Source organism: Petaurus breviceps, unplaced genomic scaffold (assembly GCF_028583685.1).
Source record: "Petaurus breviceps papuanus isolate PSGF00001 unplaced genomic scaffold, PetGlider_PUasm1.0 98, whole genome shotgun sequence".
Lineage (NCBI taxonomy): Eukaryota > Metazoa > Chordata > Mammalia > Diprotodontia > Petauridae > Petaurus > Petaurus breviceps.
Window position 1 is genome coordinate 21,665,969 of NW_027187460.1, and position 18,197 is coordinate 21,684,165.

At 36.2% G+C, this 18,197-nt stretch overlaps 1 protein-coding gene and 1 long non-coding RNA gene across 12 annotated transcripts in view; one reads left to right on the forward strand and one right to left on the reverse strand.

Annotated features, from left to right (window-relative positions):
- Window positions 1–18,197, forward strand: part of ASAP1 (ArfGAP with SH3 domain, ankyrin repeat and PH domain 1) — a 631,037-nt gene that overhangs the window by 500,810 nt on the left and 112,030 nt on the right. For all 10 annotated transcript variants that reach the window (XM_069081239.1, XM_069081237.1, XM_069081236.1 and 7 more), the window contains one exon: window positions 10,609–10,709. In XM_069081239.1, the coding sequence (XP_068937340.1) occupies window positions 10,609–10,709 (101 nt within the window). The remainder of the gene's footprint in view (window positions 1–10,608; window positions 10,710–18,197) is intronic.
- LOC138155945 (uncharacterized) overlaps window positions 1–18,197 on the reverse strand; it is a 40,067-nt gene that overhangs the window by 15,466 nt on the left and 6,404 nt on the right. Inside the window, exon 2 of one of the 2 annotated variants that reach the window (XR_011167033.1) lies at window positions 1,542–1,855. This is a non-coding gene — a long non-coding RNA (uncharacterized lncRNA). Of the gene's footprint in view, window positions 1–1,301; window positions 1,856–18,197 lie in introns of those variants that run through there. The other variant, XR_011167032.1, reaches the window with a different exon arrangement.

An 18,197-nucleotide genomic window follows, 5' to 3' on the forward strand; every position in this document is an offset into this window, starting at 1 on the left:
GATTGATGAGGGATAGATTTGAAACTAGAAGAGACTTTAGATTTCTTTTTTTTTTTAAGCATTTGGGGTTAAGTAACTTGCTCAAGGTTACATGGCAAGTTATTTCTGGGTGTGGTACTAAGTATCTGAGCCCGGATTCAATTCCCAGGTCATCCCAACACTGGGGCCAGTGCTCTTACTTGCTGATCCACCTGGCCACCCCTAAGCAATTGGGGTTAAGTAACTTGCTCAAGGTTACACGGCCAGGTGTTTCTGGGTGGGTGCTAAGTGTCTGAGCCTGGATTTGATCCCCAGGTCATCCCGACACTGGAGCTGGTGGTCTTACTGGCTGTGCTGCCTGGCTGCCCCTAGATTTCTTTTCAAAAATTAGGAAACTGAGGCCCAAAGGAGTTGCCCATGACTACCCAAATCTTCTGACTCCAGACCCTAAGACAGTTAGTGGCCCAGTGGATAAGACCTTGGACTTAGAGTCAGAAAGACCTGAGTTAAAATACTTCTTCAGACTTTTACTACTTGTGACCCTGAGCAAGTCACTTAACCTTCCTTGTCATCAGTTTCCTCCCTATAACAATTGTACGTACAGAGTTGTTGTGAGCATCAAATGGGATGACTTACACAAAGTACTCTGAAACCTTAAAACACTATATAAATGCTAGCTGCTGTTGTTATTGTTGTTATTCCCATTGAACCATACTACAGAAGACCTAGATTTGAGTCTCAGCTCCAATATTTACTGATGACCTTGATGTTACTTAACACCCCCTCCCAGTCCTTATTTTCCTTATTTCTAAGGCAAGAAGAATAGTTTCTCCGCCACCTACCTCCCCTGTAAAGAAAACACTCTGAAGCTTAAATTCCTATAAACAAAGAAGCTATTGTAGTTATGATTATTTATAAAAGTAAGAGAGTTGAAGTGGTCAGTGGCAATTGATACAAAATACTAGCTATCTTTAATAACATATAGCATTAGTTTAATAAATTAACAAAGACTTATTGAATGTCTTCCACATGCCTAGCACTATGTTGGACATTATGGGGACACAGTACTCAAACAAGCCCAAAATCTGTGACTCGGGATCCCTCCTTCTCCTCTCAGAGGAGAACTCTGGGTTCACAAGGGCTGGGTGTATCCTAGAGGTCTGACCTATGAGGGTTAATGTCTCTTTAATTCATTGTCCCCACCTAACACTTTCTCCAGGAAAGTTTCCCTATATACTCAAGGTGGAGTTCATGCCTAGATTTTGTCAGGTATAGGGAAAGAGGTCCCCAGCTCTTATATAGGCACTCAAAAGGGCTATCAGGTGTGGAATAGCTTTAATTTCCCCTTGCACAAAAGAAAAGCAAAACATGAAAATATTCAGGAGCCCGTGAATAGATACAGAAAATTATAAAGCACTCAAATAGCCCATCAGCTCACACCCAAGAGAATTTGGAGCTGCACTAGGGCAATAAACTGACGTTCTCATAAAATCTCTCCACAGGATCATATACATTCCCTTCAAAACCATTTGGTTTAGATTTCCCTTTGAGTGTACACATACTTTAGAACTGCTGAACAAACATTGCCCTTTCCATCAAACCTCCTCTGTCAGAAAAGCTTAGGTATTCATCTCTCCGAATTGACTTTCCTCTCCAAGTAGGATGCTATGCAGGAACCTTTCTCTTTCTCCAAGAGGACTTGCATTCTCGAAGGTCTGGTGCCTGCAATCTCAAAACTCAAAGGTGGGATTCTCCACTCAGTTGAAGTGGGAATGCATATGTCTGATTCTGTTCCATGCTGTTGCTAGAAGATGCAATCAAATTGCTCTTGAAGGCAGGGAGGAAGAAATCCCCTTCTCCAACTTCCAGATGTATTCTGAAAGAAAGTACAAAGAGAAGAGGCAGTCATTAAGAGAGTAAGAGAGATGGATCAACTCTTTTTTTTTTTTTTTTGCTTTTTATAGAGCATTTGGGGTTGTGACTTGCCCAAGGTAACATGGCTAATTTTTGTGTTGTGTCTGAGGCCAGATTTATACTCAGGTCCTCCTGACTTCAGGGCTGCTGCTCTATTCACTGTACCACCCAGCCACCCCTGGATCAACTCATTTTTATAGGTGATGGGTAGAGGCAGCTGATTCTTAGGCAGCCGTCAGTAGACAATACAAGTTTCTGAAATATGGCCAGTCAGCATGGAAAAATCAGGAATGGTCACACTCCATGAGGAGGAGCTCTCTGTGCTTAGCTTTGTATAATGAACCACACCCTTTAATTTAAAGGGTTGATGGGGGAACTCCTCAAATTGATTAATGATTCCCTGATCATCTTCACTTATATGCCAATAGATCTGCGATCTCATTGATGTGAATATTCCTTCCAACTATGCAAATTATAATCCATTTCTCCTTAATTATCTTCTTCAGTTCTTGTCCTTGTCCTCATATGGTTGTGGCCAAGGGTCTGCCCAATGTGCTGGCGCCATACCTTGATTTCTCTTGACATTGAGAGGATACTAGTGGAGCATATGGGCTCTCCAAGCTGACAAGCCCATCTTTTTTGCTCATATACTTTTTTGATGACATCCTTACTATCCCTTTTCAGTAATTTTTTGTTTTTAATATGTTACACCTTGATCACATCCAACATGCAGCTTTTTGTTGCCCTTTAGGTGATCATCCATTTCTGTTCTTCAGCATTTTCAGTGTTTCATCTGGTAACCACACAATAATACTAGTATTTAAAAGATCAGCCTTTACTTCAGGAAAGAACTTGTTAAAATAACTTTGCAATTCCCCAAAGGCAATCTAGCCTGCTTTCTTCCTCTTGTTCAATTCTAGGCAGTGTCTGTCTATGATAACTACTTAGGGATGAGCTTTACAGATTTTCCATAAAATATATCAGTGTCTGGATGATAAGCAGTCTTCTTCCATGTGGATAGTTAGACCACTTGGTTTTTCCTGTGTAGATAGTTAAGAGTGATTATGGATCTCATTTAGAAAGCTTTATAAGATACGGGGGCTTGTGATGGAAGTAGTACAATGTCACCCATGAACAGCCGTTCTTAACCTTTTTTTGTGTCATGGACCCCTTGGCAGTCTAGTGAAGCCTATGGACATCTTATTCTTAGAATAATATTTTCTAATAATATTTTGATATTTGATTAATCGATATTTAATATAATATTAATTTTAATATGTAATATTGTTATGATTTCTAATAATATTTTAATGCATAAAATAAAAGAGATTATAAATGGAACAGTTATTTGGAAAACAATTATAAAAAAAAAATTTTTAAGTTCTTAGACCAAAAATTGTTTGTATGTGTAATTAGGGGGAAACAATAAATAAATTATTTAAGAAAAAAAAAGATTTGCAAAAAAAAAGTTCTTGGACCCCTAGGTTAAAAACCTCTGATCGATACAGATTTTATGACTTTAAAAGGAGCAAAAAATTTAAAAATGCCCAGCCCCTGTCCTGAGGAATTTTAAAATCTTATTTGGGAGGCAAGACTTGTACACAGGAAACAGTCAAAGCACAGTACAAGAGAATATCTAATCAAGACAAAATTGTGTGGTTCAGATTACAAGTGCTAGCAAAATAAAGGAAGGGAGATCAGTGTGGTTTGGAACATTTTCAGAAGAATTCATGAAAGGAAGCAAGGCTTGAGCTAGATCTTGAAGGATAGAGAAGAAAAAAGGAAAGTCATATGAATGAGGTGTGAGGAAAACACAAGTTACTGATAATGGTTCATGTAGAAAACCTTTTACTTGTCATAAATTCAAGTATACACATCTTGTAGTTAGCTTGGAAGGGGCCTTATTTTATATTTAAGCCTAATGGTGGATTTTTTACATTGGTAGTATTTTTGTCCCACAGAGTCCTTCAAGGCCCAGACTATAGTTCCTTCTGTAGAGAAAAGACAGAAACATATAGTCCTGGGTTTGAGCCCTGACTCTTCTCTCTAGCCTTACAAACGAGAGGTAAATTATGGTGCCTTTGTAGGCTTCAGTTTCCACATTTGTAAAATGAGGGGGTTGGACTAAATGAGTGTCCTTATGATTCAGTAACATTTTTTCACCCTATCTTAGAAGAGAGTGCAAAGGAGAGAACTTAATGCTCTACTTGTCTTCAAGTGCCAGGTCTGAAAGATAATGTACTAAGCATAGCTTCTGGGCCTCAGTTTCCTCCTTAAATACTAGATTTCTGAGATCCCTTCCAACACTTAAGAAATCCTTTTATGAAAATTTTATTTATATATACATATAATATTTATTACCTATAATGCAGTATGATTATATGTAGCATTATCATATATGTAATAATATATTACAATGTAATATATGTAAACTTTTTGTTTTTATCTATTATCTTATATATACATATTTATATATATATATATACACAAACATATAGATAGATATAGCACCTGCTGATTCTCCAGTACTAGAATGACTGTTGGTACCCTTCATAAAGATACTTTGGAAAGGGATTAAAATTAAAATCTTAATAAAGAACATATATAATTAGATACTTTGCTGGGTTTGGGTTTTTTGGGGTTTTTTTGCTTTTACTGCGCCACCTAGCCACCCCTGTTTTGCTGATTTTTAAATGATGGAATGACAAGGGAATAAAGACTTTTGTAACTGTAGCAAGACACCTCTAGAGGAGGGATCAGCAAACTATAACCCTTTGGCTCATCACCTGTTTTTGTACTGCCCATAGCTAAGAATGATCTTTTGAGGGGGGGGAGTGGGGGAGGCATCAATCTGGATTAAGTGACTCGCCCAGGATCACACACCTAAGTTAATGTCTGAGTATGGATTTAAATTCAGGTCCTCCTGACTCCAGGACCAGTGCCCTATCCACTGTGCCACCTAGTGGCCCCTGGTTTTGACATTTTAAAATAAAGTTTCAGACTGTTTCAGACTATAAAAAACATTTTTAACTTGCAGGACTTACAAAAACAGGTTATAGTTTGCCAACCCATGATTGTTGAATGTGGAAATGACCTTTGTATTACAAATGGCTTACAAATGCAAACATGCCTTTATTTTGCACAACAGATACCTTCTTGAGAAGTTGTGTAAATCACATTTCATAAATGGAATTTTGTTTCACATTTACACTAAGAAATCCCTGCTTGAATTCTGTACATCACTAGTCGCTAAAAATAGTCTGAAAGAAACAACCTCAGTGAGAAATCAGAATAGTTAGAGATTAGAATCCCAGAATTTTTTCAGCCAAATTTTACATGCTGAAACATTCTGATAGGTTTTGATTGCCTTTTGGCAGATGGTTTATTCAATTACTAATCTCAGGGATTACTAATAAACTAAAATTTTAAAAAAGAAAAAAAAGCTAATTAGTGCATAACTATTTTAGAGTTTGAAAATGCTATTTTGAATAGTCATGTTCCAAGTCAAATTTAGTATCCAATAATTCATCCCACAAACTGAATATGCTCCCTCCTCAGATCTGTCTTTTAACATCCATAGCTACCTTCAGGTTTTAGCTCAGGTGCCAAGATGACAGACCTCTCTTCTCTCATCTTTCTTTTTAGTTTCTGGCACCATGTTCCAACTAGAACAATCTTGTGTTAATTTTCATCTATGAGGGCAAAGACTTTTTTTTTTTTGCCATTTTCAAACAGATCTCCAATATTCATTACCTCCTCCATTAAAATGAAAGCTACTGATTTGCACATATTGAGTGCCTAATAAAGTTTTTTAATTGATTAGCTGTTGATTGCTAGCAGTGAGTATAGTATGAGGATTCACTCTGTTCATTAATTCATTCAGCATTTATGAAATGCCTACTTTGTACATGTGCTATGATAGGAGGTGGCTCCTTTCATTAAAGGGGTTACAATCTTGTTGGAATAAGGTAGTGTGCACAGATAAATGAAACACAAATTAAGGTACAAATGTTGAATAAGAGGAGTGTTTGGAATACACAACCATGCAGTCTAATGAGGGGATTTAACAACTGGGAGAATCAGGGAGGATTTCATGGAAAAGGTAGACTTAAGTTTGCAGAGTGGCCCTTTACAGCAATCCCTTCATACCGTAAGTTAGAAATTCTAAACTCTGCTGGAAAGTTTTGTACTTTAAAAAAGATAGAATTCATCAAAGGAAGGTGAGAAGCACTGTCCATTAAACATTTGTAACCACATGCAATTTTAAGACTGGAGATCCTAGGCATAATAGTTGATCTGTTAGTTTATTAATTTTTCATACTGAGAAAGTAATGTTAGCATGGTTATAAGAAAGGAAATGGAAGCTGAGATTAAAGCTCCAGTTATGTTCTTTAGTGAATGGTGCTTTGTAGACACCATGCCACGCATCCTTGACTGGTGTTGTGAAGATGACTGAATGTTTTTAAGGTCTTAGCTAAGGTTGAACATTTCCTTTAGCCCAGGCTGTCTTATTGAAGGACATTTTTTTAAATTTGCATTTCTTTTTACTGAAAGTTTTTTTTCCTTAGTGAAAGGATTGAGAATGACTTTTCACAACCCTTTCAGTAAAAAAGAATTTGAGAACTAAGAATTCACTAAGAACCTAAAAAAACAAACAATATGCTAACATTCAAAGGTGCTAGATTGTTGAATAGGTTAAATGGCCCTTATTTTTCAAAATGCACAATTGGTATTGCTTTTCTAGGCTATAAAACTCATTAGTAATTAATTTAGGACAGTTTGTGCAGGGGGCTTTGGATTTATTGTTTCTATCCTGCCCAGAATTAACTGACAAGTTCCAGAAAACAAAGCCTGTTTTTTAGTCACTTCTTTCTTCTTGGGAAAATGGTTAAGAAATATATTTAAAATTAGTGTTTTTGTTAGTTGATGATGCAAAGAACCTGATTTGCTCTAAGTGTTTGATATTCAGAAGTCAACATTTTATTTAGAGCATTAATATTCAAAAAGCATGAAAGAGCTGTCTTGAAGATAAACAAATAGGATATTATGGCTTAGGATTTATCATAGGACTTAGGAGTTGGAAGGGACTGCCAAGATCATTGAAGGATGAGTCCTGAGTCCCTTCTATAACATCAAAACAAGCACTCATTTGGACTTTCCTTGAAAATCTCTACTTGAAAGGTAGTGGGGAGCTCTCTATTGCATTATGAAACCCATTCCGTTTGTGAACAACTCTGATTAGTTATTAGGAAGTTTTTCCTTAGATTGAGCTGAACTCTACCTTCTGGTGCCTCCAACCTTGGTGCTGTCCTTCTAGGTACCAAGTAGAACCAGTTTGATACAACATTGAAGTTTTGGGATGGAAATGAGGGCATCTATTTATAACACATAGGATTCTGTTCAGGGTGTATAGAGAAGGGAGGAATAGCACACAGATGTTATAGATAGACAATTTTAAACTATTCAGATACAGAGAATATGTTGAGGAGGTGTTATTAGGGAAAAGAGAAAATATTTTTTTTCTGAGAAAAGGGAGCCTGTTTTAAGAGGTACTAATAACCAAGGAATATTTAGAAATGTATTTACTTATTGTGGGTGGGATGAAATTGGCAAAGGAATTTATTTCTAATACATATTTCAAATACATATATGCATGTATGTATGTATGTGTGTGCATATATATTCAAATAGAATTCATATGAATTTGTTAGACTTAAAATATATATTGCTAGTTTTGTTTGTCATTGTACCTTTTTTAATCCTACTGCCTAATTCTTAAATTTCTACATTTTTTTCACATCAGAATATCTGTATAAGTATCTACTTCTGTAAATAAGAATCTATATCTCTTATAGAATATTGGCGCTGGAAAAAAAAAACTTGGAGATCCTTTAGTCCAGTTATCACTTAGTCTTACTAACAGTGATACCAGCCAGTGAGGATCTTTTTTATAGGAACTTTTAACTCCCTGATTCCTTTTACCTATTATAGCACTCTTACATCTGTTGCTGAGAAAAACTGCCAAATACCCGGGTTGAATACATAACCCAAACTATAAAAACTATGATAACTAGAATAATTCTGGTTACAACAGCCAGTTCAGTTCCTCATTTCTTTATGGGCTTCTTGAATTCCCCATGTTTCTAAAGCTGTGCAGCCCAGTGATGGAGCTGGAGAGAGTCAGAGACATTCTCTCCATAGAAAATTCTTCTATAAGAATTATTCAAGCCAACTGCTCTTAAATACCTTGTGTGCACTTTTCATGTATGTAGAGTATGCGATTAGCTCTTATCCACGGTAGATAAGAGAGGAGTAGTAGAGAGGAGAGTAGTAATATGGTTGATTCACAATATTAAATGCAGAAATAATTTCTATTTTATTCTGAAGCATACTTACATACTCACAGAGAGACATTTTATTTTCTTAAATACTTTTTGTTTGGGCTACTATTAAGGTGCCTTTGTATTCTTAGAGAATATGTAGATTTGATCCAGAGGTAGGAAGTCATCTAGGCATTAAACAGGTGTCTAACTTGCATGCTACATGTACCAGTGGTCAATCAGTAGTTGATTTTACTTCCTACATCATCTACCTTCACCTTTCCAACCCTAAGAAGAGATATCTTATGTTTATTTTTTAAAAGCAAAACAAGAAACTGGTACAAAGAAACCTCCTGGTTTTATTTTTATCTGTCATTGATTTTCTTAGAAATCTTTAGCCTGTGCTTCTGTTTCTTTTGGGGAGTGGGGTTCACATTTCCTACGTGGAAGTTCATGAACCATTTTAGTAAAATATTTTCAGATTGTTTCTTAGATAAACTTTTTTAAAAATTTAATTTAAATTATTTTTATTCTAATTTGGTACAAGTTGAGAATGGGGGTTATGAAGTCCTACAAATCTATTGAATGCTGTTGGGTTTGTTGTTTGTTGTTGCTTTTCCAGGCCATGGGGGGAAATGTGGCATTTCTAAGGAATAAGAAAATAAAACTGGTTATGACTGAGGTTTTTGGTTTTGCTTATTATGGAGGTGTTTTCAATATGCTTTAATAAGAGGGTGCTACATATAGTCATTGGGGGATTTTTTTTACAAATTAATTCTCTTTTCAAATTCTTTGCTTTTTCTTTCCTCTGTTGCTTCTGCCTTTCCCGATCGAAGTCTAGGAGAGTAAGTCAAGACTTTTTGTGAACCTTTATTTTTCTATTGATATTTTGTCATCATTTATGAAAGATTGCATTTTCCCTAAGGATATTTGTATTAATTTAGTAGTGGGGGGGATGCTGTTATAACATCAATCCAGATGTCGATATAAAATTATACCTTCTTATAGATGTGTAAATTAGGCATACGGAATTCTTAACAGTTATTGAATCATAATGTGTTTAAGCTGCAAGGGAGCTTAGGTATCAGCTAGTCCAACTCTTATGAGAAATGTTAAGCTCGGAAAGGGTTGTAAAGCCAGGCCTGGAGCCTAAATTTCCTCACTCTCTATCTATATCTGTGCTCATGCCACTGTATCACAACTACCCATGTGTTTGAATTTATCCCTTTTATGTATTTAGCCTTTCATTCCTTCAACATTAAACAAACATTTATTGGTTAATTATTGCCTATTGTATTCAGAGAATCATATTGAGCACTAACGGAACCGTCAAGTTCCAATAAGACACAGTTCTTGCCTTCTTGGTGCTGACAGTATGGTAGTAGACTTCTCACAGAATCATTTAATATACTTAACAACAGAATGATGGAATATTAGAATTTGGAAAGACCTTAATAATCTTCTAGTCTAACTCCCTTCATTTCCTAGTCAAGGAAGCTGAGACCTACAGAGGGGAATTAATTTACCCAAGGTCACACAAGTACTAAGTTACAAACAGAATAAGGACTTGAACCCATATCTTCTAACTCCAAGCCCAGAACTCTTTCCCTATCCTTTGAAATGATATTCCTTTGTCATTATATTCAGACCTGTTGCCAACTTTCCACTAGACAACACTGTCAAGAGACCAACAAAAATAGATCTTTTGCCTTCTGTTGTGGAGTCTCTTGTATTTGTGTTTCTTTTTTAAAGAGAATAATTTCTAAATGTCTCTTATAGCATATAGTTATGAAACATGATTTTGTGGTAAAGATTCTGAACACTTGACTTGATTTTTTTTAGTTACTTTCTCACTAAATGTAGCTTTTAAAATGGGGTATTGTTTTGGGGAGTAGATGTAAAATTTTCTAGATTTTAAAAACATTTTAAAGTTCATAACATTTTTCAATGGCCCATGGATGTTTCACCAGCCCCTTTTCCATTTGCCACTTATACAGAGATGGTGTTTGCAGTGCTAAACAAGTGTTACTGATATTGAACATTATTGATTATTCTTTTTAGATGTAAACTTCCAGAAGTTCAGGGGTTTACCCAAGGATATGTGACAGAATCAGTTCTTAAACCCAGGACTACACCTAGCCTACTAATCTTTCCACACAATCACAGTGCCCATACTTGGGCCAGGCACATTCCCCTCTCTGGTTCTCAGTTTTCTTATCTGGAAAATGAGTAGGTTTGACCAGATGCTACAATCTCTAAAGTCTCTTCCAGGCCCAACAGTCAATGTGTTTATGTTTAGCATGGAGCCAGTGGGTATGTAATAGCTTAACAAGAAGGTATCAAAGCATTATGAGTTGTTCATAATTTTTCTTTTTCATGGTTTCTTCTTGCATAGGATTCCCAGAGCAGGCAAGGAGGGTACAGTATGCATCAACTTCAGGGCAATAAGGAATATGGCAGTGAGAAGAAGGGTTATCTGCTAAAGAAGAGTGATGGGTACGTATGAAGAGTCATTGTCTATTTATGTGTATGTTACAAATCTCATCAAGTTTTACTTTGATATGTCAGTTTTATCTGTGATCTCACCAATGTGAGTACTTCCTCTAGATTGTGTAAATAAGAACCCACTCTCACCTTTTCATCCTGTATAATTTTTTTGTCCATGTCCTCTTATACATTTTTCACAAGGCATCCACCTTCCATTTTTGGTTCCTTACTACATGTTCTTACACACACACACACACACACACACACACACACACACACACACACACACGTTTTTAAACTTATTAAAGTAGGAAAATTTATTATGTTTATCCTTATCAGTATATATATTATCCTAAGGTGAATTATGATTAAGAGGACTGAGTGACTGAAAAAGTATTAGGTAGATACCATGACAAAATGTGAAATTTAGGAACAGAACATTTTTTTTTTAATTTTGTCTGTTACATTTTAAGTACTGAACTATCTTGCCCCCTTCCTCCCTGAATTAGAGAAGGACACCATTTGACATGGATATATACATATATAATGAAAGTATATGTATAACCATACTATGCATACTTCTGTTTATCTGATCTTTCTCTGGTGGTGGATAGCATCTTCCTTCATAGGTCCTTTGTAGTTAATTTCAGTATACTCAGAATAGCTTAGTCATTCACAGTTATTTTCAAACAGTATTGCTGTTACTGTATATAGTGCTCTCTTGGTTCTGCTTATTTTACTCTTTATTATTTCATGCAAGTCTTTCCATGTTTTTCTAAAATCAACTTGCTTGTCATTTATTATGACTCAATAGTATTCCATCACAATCATATACCACAACTTGTTTAGCCATTCCACAATTGATGGGCATCCCCTAAATTTTCACTTCTTCGCTGCCACAAAGAGAACTATAAATATTTTAGAACGTATATGTTTTTTTTTTTCTTCTTCCCTCATCACCTTGGGAAACAGACTGAATAGTGGTATTGCTGGGCATATACCATTTTATAACTATTTGGGAATAAAGGACAGAGCTTTTACACGTGCAAACATTCAGTAGAACTTAGCATGACAAAGGTTCAAGTTATAAACTAAGGAATTCAAAAGACCAACAGAACTAGCCGGGTTTCTTTTGTATCTCAAGGACTAGAGGAAGTAAGATAGTTGGCCTCATGTTTCCCTAGTTTCAAACTCACTACACCCACCTAGTTCCAGCATGATCCTTTCACTCAGAGGAGGTACTTAGTACTCCTAAATTATTATGTTTTTATATTAAGTCATTACACATTGCCATTCCCTTTGTTTTATGTATATTTACAGATTATTTAAGTAAAACATAACAGTATATATACTGTAACTAAAAGCCTGACTTTACGTCTATAAACAATGAGAAACTAGGAATAAATTGATTTATTTAACAAATATTTCTTGGGTTACTAATAGGGAAAGTACATTTGAATCCTGTATTATCTTAGACACATAACTTAGTGTCTTTCTGGACCCTTAGTTTCCTCATCCATGGTGTGTATATTGGGGGGAAGAGGGAAGAGGTTGAGCTTAATGGCTCTGGAGATCCCTTCCAGTTCTGTATCTGTGATTCTGTATGCAAGATAATCTATTTATCAACATGAGGTTACAAAAATGAAGTAGACAGTCCCTGTCCTCTAGACTTGCAGAAGAGATTTCACATTATGTGCTATATAGCCACAATGTGATGCTATGTGGTGTATGATATTGTAGCATAAGAGAAGGGCCATCAGCTTGCTAAAGGAGTCTAGGAGGGGAAGTTCCATTTACAGCTGGACTGGGCAGCCAAGGCTTTACAAAGGACATGGCATATTTGAGTCATACCTTGAAGAATTGCAGCAGAGAGACTAGAGAAGTAGAAGAGAACAGAATCCAATCCCCCCCCCCAAAAAAAATGACAGACACAGGTATAGAGAAAAGAAATTGGGAATTGATCAATTGTCCAATTTGGCTGAAGTGTTGAGTATATGAATACAGAGAGTAATAGTGCGAGAAAACTCTAGGGAGAGAAAAGGTTGGATCAAGATCAAAACTTCAACTTGCTTCTTCACATTGAGTAAGAACTTTATCTGCAAGTTAATGTACACATTTTTCAGCCAGGATTGATAGATTAGAGCAGGGATTTAAGAAAATTAGCCTAGCAGTGGTATGCTAGATGGATTATAAGGGAGAAGAGACTAAAGGTAGAGTCTCCAGTCAAAATTCAAGTCACATTTACTCTTCTGTTATCAATGATTATAATGATTTTTAAGGTAAGTCTTTTCAGTTTATTATAGTTAATTGAGAAATATCCTACCTGTAATCAGAATTTCTCTACTTTGTATTCTTAGAGGGGTAAGAGCTCTTCAGTCAGTAATTCTACACAGTGGCAACATCATCATAGCATTAAATATTACTTAAGCAAACAAAACTTTACCCTTGACCAAAATAGGATCATAGTAAGTAGTTTTTAATTCCCTTTTTCCAAACAAGAATCCAGGTTCTTTGAATATTTATCTATGAATGATAGAAATGGGAAAGAATCAGAAAATCATAGATTTTTTTTTTTTTGCTTTTTTGGAGGGGGAAAGGCAGGGCAATTGGGGTTAAGTGACTTGCCCAAGGTCACACAGCTAGTAAGTGTTAAGTATCTGAGATAGGATTTGAACTCTGGTCCTCCTGACTCCAGGGCCAGTGCTCTATTCACTGCTCCACCTAGCTTCCCTGAAAATTGTAGATTTTTGAGATGGAAAAGAGCCTTTAGAGGTCATCTGCCTTATTATCCATGTAGTATGTAGCAAAGCCAGAATTGGAACTTAGACCCTCAGACTAACGATCACTTCCTCCATTGGTGAAAATCAGATTCATAAAAGAATTCCGCCTCATTGGTTCTTCTGCCATCATTTTTTAAAGAAAAATTAAGAAATTGAGCATCCCATACGTGAACCTGGCGCCCATTTGTTAAGTGTATTAATTACTCAACCATGACTGACTTGGTAAGTTTAGAAAGTTTGTCTTGTTGACCTTCCTCCACTTAACCCTTTATAGCAATATCATCTAGAGTATTAATTCCTAACTATAGGTTGGTGACACCTATATGTCTATCTTCGTTTTTCTCAAGAGGTTGCAAAATTCTTCAGTTTTTTCAGGAAAATAAAATTTCAAATTAGTGTTTAAAACAAATAGTCGAGCAACTATATGATCCTGTACAAAGTAATGAGGAGGGGCAGCTAGGTGGCGCAGTGAGTAAAGCGTCAGCCAGGAGTCAGGAGGACCTGAGTTCGGTTCTGGCCTCAGACACTTAACACCCACACAAAAAACTAGCCGTGTAACCTTGGGCAAGTTACTTAACCCCAATTGCCCTCCAAAAGGCAAAAAAAAAAAAAAACAAAGTAATGACGAGTACTTAATATTTGTCAGATTTCATTACCTTGGAATATAAATCAGTATTGTCATAAAGAGATCTCATTGCTTGTTTATGAAATGAATACCGCACAACCCATTTGTTCTTGCCTGTCCTGTGGGATTCCTGTCTCTGTATTCCCATAAAATCCAGGAATTCTACCCAACATTTTGGAGCTTTTCTGAGTTTCTCTTGGCATTGTGACCAGTGCAGTGCTTTAACTATCCACCCATCATCCCTTGGCATGTGGCCTGCATGTCATGCATTCCTATAATGTTATAAGGGACATGTAGAGTACCAAATAACGGCAGGATAACACAACTACGAAAAAGGTCATTAATCACTGTTCTGTATCATGAAAGGGGCAAGTTATTAGGCAACCAATCAAATTTTGAGCTTATCATTCTTCCTCTTTAGAAGCAATACACATGTTACCCATTTCAACAAGGAAGCCTGGGTGAGTGCCAGAAAGAAGATTAATGCCTTCGATTTACTCTCTCTTTGGTTCATATTAGTCATGAGAAGAAACCAAGCAGATGGAGCTTTTCTGTTTCTGCATAAATGTATGAGAATAAAATTGGAGGAAACTACATATAAATAACAGTCTTCTCAATTGATTCATATGATTATATATAAATCAATATAATGTAAGGTTAATGAGGCCAGTGGTATTTTCTGCTTGGAATATTAAGAGAATGCTTTGCCTGTCAATAAGAGTATTATGTTGATGATTAGATTTTCAAACTTTCATGGAGCTGTGACTATTTCCCATTGATGCAGATGAAGGCCCAAGTCATTTCTTGTGTAACATTTTTCACTAATCCTCCATAAAGAAAACGCTCACCCAACACATTAGAGAAATTCTCTTTCATCATCTCAGGGTACCAATGTGCTGCCACTTGGGCTATCCTTATATTGTCTCTCACTTTCCTTACATTACCAATACAGTTCCTTTTCTGGTGTACATACACATCCGTACATGTGTATACATATGCATACTTATATATATATATACACATGTCAAGAGTTCTTAACCTTTTCTATCATGGACCCTATTGGCAATCTGATGAAACTTATGGACCTCTTCTTAGAATGTTTTTAAATATATAGAATAAAACACATAGGATTGCGAGGGAAGCCAATTATATTGAAATACAATTATCAAGTTATTTTTAGAAAGAAATTCATGGACTCTAGGTTAAGAACCTCTGATCTAAAAAATGTCTTTAGACCACTCCTTGTATACCTGAGAGTGAAATAAATCAATCAACAAAGAAATGTGAAATATATGTATACCTTGAAAGGATTAAAAGCATTATCTCTTAAAAATCACAGAATTTGAGAATTATAAGATAGTTACACAGCTTTTTAGTCTAAGCTATATACTAAATAAGTGATTCCCATTGACATATAACAAGTGTTCATCCAGGCTCTGTTGAAGTCCTCCAAGGAGTCAAGCATCTCTCAAGACAAACCATTAAGTTTGTAAATTGTTCTAATTGCTAGGAAGTTTTTCCTCACATCAAACCTAGATTTTCCTCTTTGTAATTCTACTCATTGCCCCTGGTTCTTTAAAATGAAACAAAATTAAGTCTCATACCTCTTTCACAAAGTAGTCATTCACAAACTTGAAGACAACCATCATGTCTCTTCTAAATCTTATATTCTATAGCCTAAACCTACTCAACGTCTTTAGCTTATCTTCACATGACCTTAGACCATGCTCCATCCTCTTTATTCTCCTCTGGACACTCTCCAGCTTGTAAGTGTACTGAGACGTGAATACTGTATTCTAGATGAGGTCTCTTGAGGGCAGAATATAGTGTGATTATCACCTCTATATTCCTGGAAGCTCTGTTTTCCTTAATGCAGCCCAGAAGTGAATTAACTTTTTTGGCCGCCACATCACACTGCTGACTCATTGAGCTTATAGTCCAATAAAACTTCAGATCTTTTTCAGAGCAACTGCTTTCCAACCATGCCTCCTGCATCTTGTACTTGTGAAGTTGATTTTTTTTGTACCCAAGTTAAAAAAAGGAAGACTCCATATCTATCCTCATTGAATTTCATCTTGCTAGATTCATCTCAATACTGTCTGTCATTTATGGTGTTGATATATCCAGACTTGGTATCCTTTTTCAAATTTGAAGAGCATTCCATTTATGCCTTTATGTGGCATTGATAAAAAATGTTAGCATAGGACAGGAGTGGGGAGCCTGTAACCTCAAGGCCACATGTGGCCTTCTGGGTACTTGGATGTAGCCTTTTGATTGAGTCCAAGTTTTACAGAGCAAGTCCTTTTATTAAGGGGATTTGTTCTGTGAACTTTAAATTCAATGAAAAGGCTGTTCTTGAGGACGTAGAAGGCCACATGTGACCTCGAGGCCAAAGGTTCCCCACCCCTGGCATACGGCCAATACTCCATGAAAGATCTCCTTCTGCACTCACATAGCACCTCCTCAGTTCAGTCATACAACTAGTTATGAACTCATCTAGTTGCATTATCTAGTCCTCATTTCTTTGACTTCTCTGCCATAGTATGAATTGATTTATCAGAAGCTTTTCTAAAATCTAAGCTAACTATATCGATAGCATTTCCCCAAACCTCTGGTTTATTAATCCTGTCAGAAAAGGAAGTGAACTAAAGTCTGCTTGACCTGTACTTGATAAACCTATAACAGTTCTTTATTATCACTAATTCTCTATCTAGATGGTCACCGCCCATTTCTTTAATGATCTCTTCTATAAATTTCCCAACAATACTAGTCAAGTTCACTGGCTTATGGTTTGCAAAATTTTGCTCTCTTTTTTGGAAACTGAAACAAGATTTACCCTTTTCTAATCTTGTGGTACCTCTCCAATTTTCTGTGATCTTTCAGATAACACTAACAGTAGTAACTCAGCAATTATATCTGCCAGTTCTTTCAGGACTCAAGAGTGTAGTTATTTGTACCAAGTAAATTGAATTCTTCAAGGACAACTAGATTTTCTGTTAGTATCTCCTTACTTGTCTTGAATATCAACTTCCTGTCATTTATTTTTCTTTCATTTTCAGTGCAAAGGTCTTTCTCTCATACAGAGAAAATAAGAAAATTAGAAATTAGGAAAATCTACTTTTAGTTGTTAGATACCATTCGATCTTCCTTAAGCAAAAACACTGTATTCTATTTGATCCTTATTTTTCTCCCAATGTAACTGAAAACCCCATTTTGTTGTCCTTAGCTTCTCACAGCTCATTCTGAGCTTTAGTATACCTGCCACTTCTGCTGTGCACTTGGAGGACCATTTCATTCATCTCCCCTTAGCTAGCCTTACTTCTATTTTTTTATAAATTTCTGTTTTAAATCTGAGTTAGTTAATGACTTAGTGCCTCTATTTTGGTTTCTTCAGACAGGTCCCATTTTTCTTTTTCATTGGAACTGTTTCCCCTGTGTCTTCAGAATCTCATTCATGAGCATCTCCCATTTCTCCAGGAATGACTTTCCCTGTTTTCTTTAGCCATGGGAGCTTACCTATCTTTCTCCGAACCCACTGTGTTTTCCCAAAATCTAGGTTGTATGTCAGAATCTGCCTAAATTGCCTCACTTTCTCATTCACAAATTCTAGGAAGGAATGCTCACTCCTCTCCAGACTTCCCATTATTCCCATTCCCTCAGTAACCAGCATCTTCCCATTTGTGAGAAGCATTAGGTCCAGAATAGACTCTCCCTTTATTGTTCTCTTTGTATTTTGAAAAATGACTTGCCCTGTCACTAAAGCAAGTCAGGAAGTTATTAGCAGTTTTACTTTTGGCAGTGAAAGAGCTCCAGCTGATGTTTGGATAAATAGATTCTTCCATAACTACTATATTGTGCTTTTGTTCCAGGTATGCAATTTCACCCTTGCCCCGACTCTTCCTCCTTATATCCAGATGGTCTGTAATATTTTCTAATGACAAAATCACTCCCATTCTCCTTTGCATTGACCTTCACCTAACTATTCTCCATCTTGCTCTCTTCCATCCCCAATGGTTCCTGGTTTCCTCATATAATTATACCTTCTTAATATACCTTCTCTCCCTTTTGCATACCTTGTTTCTTTTTTATACA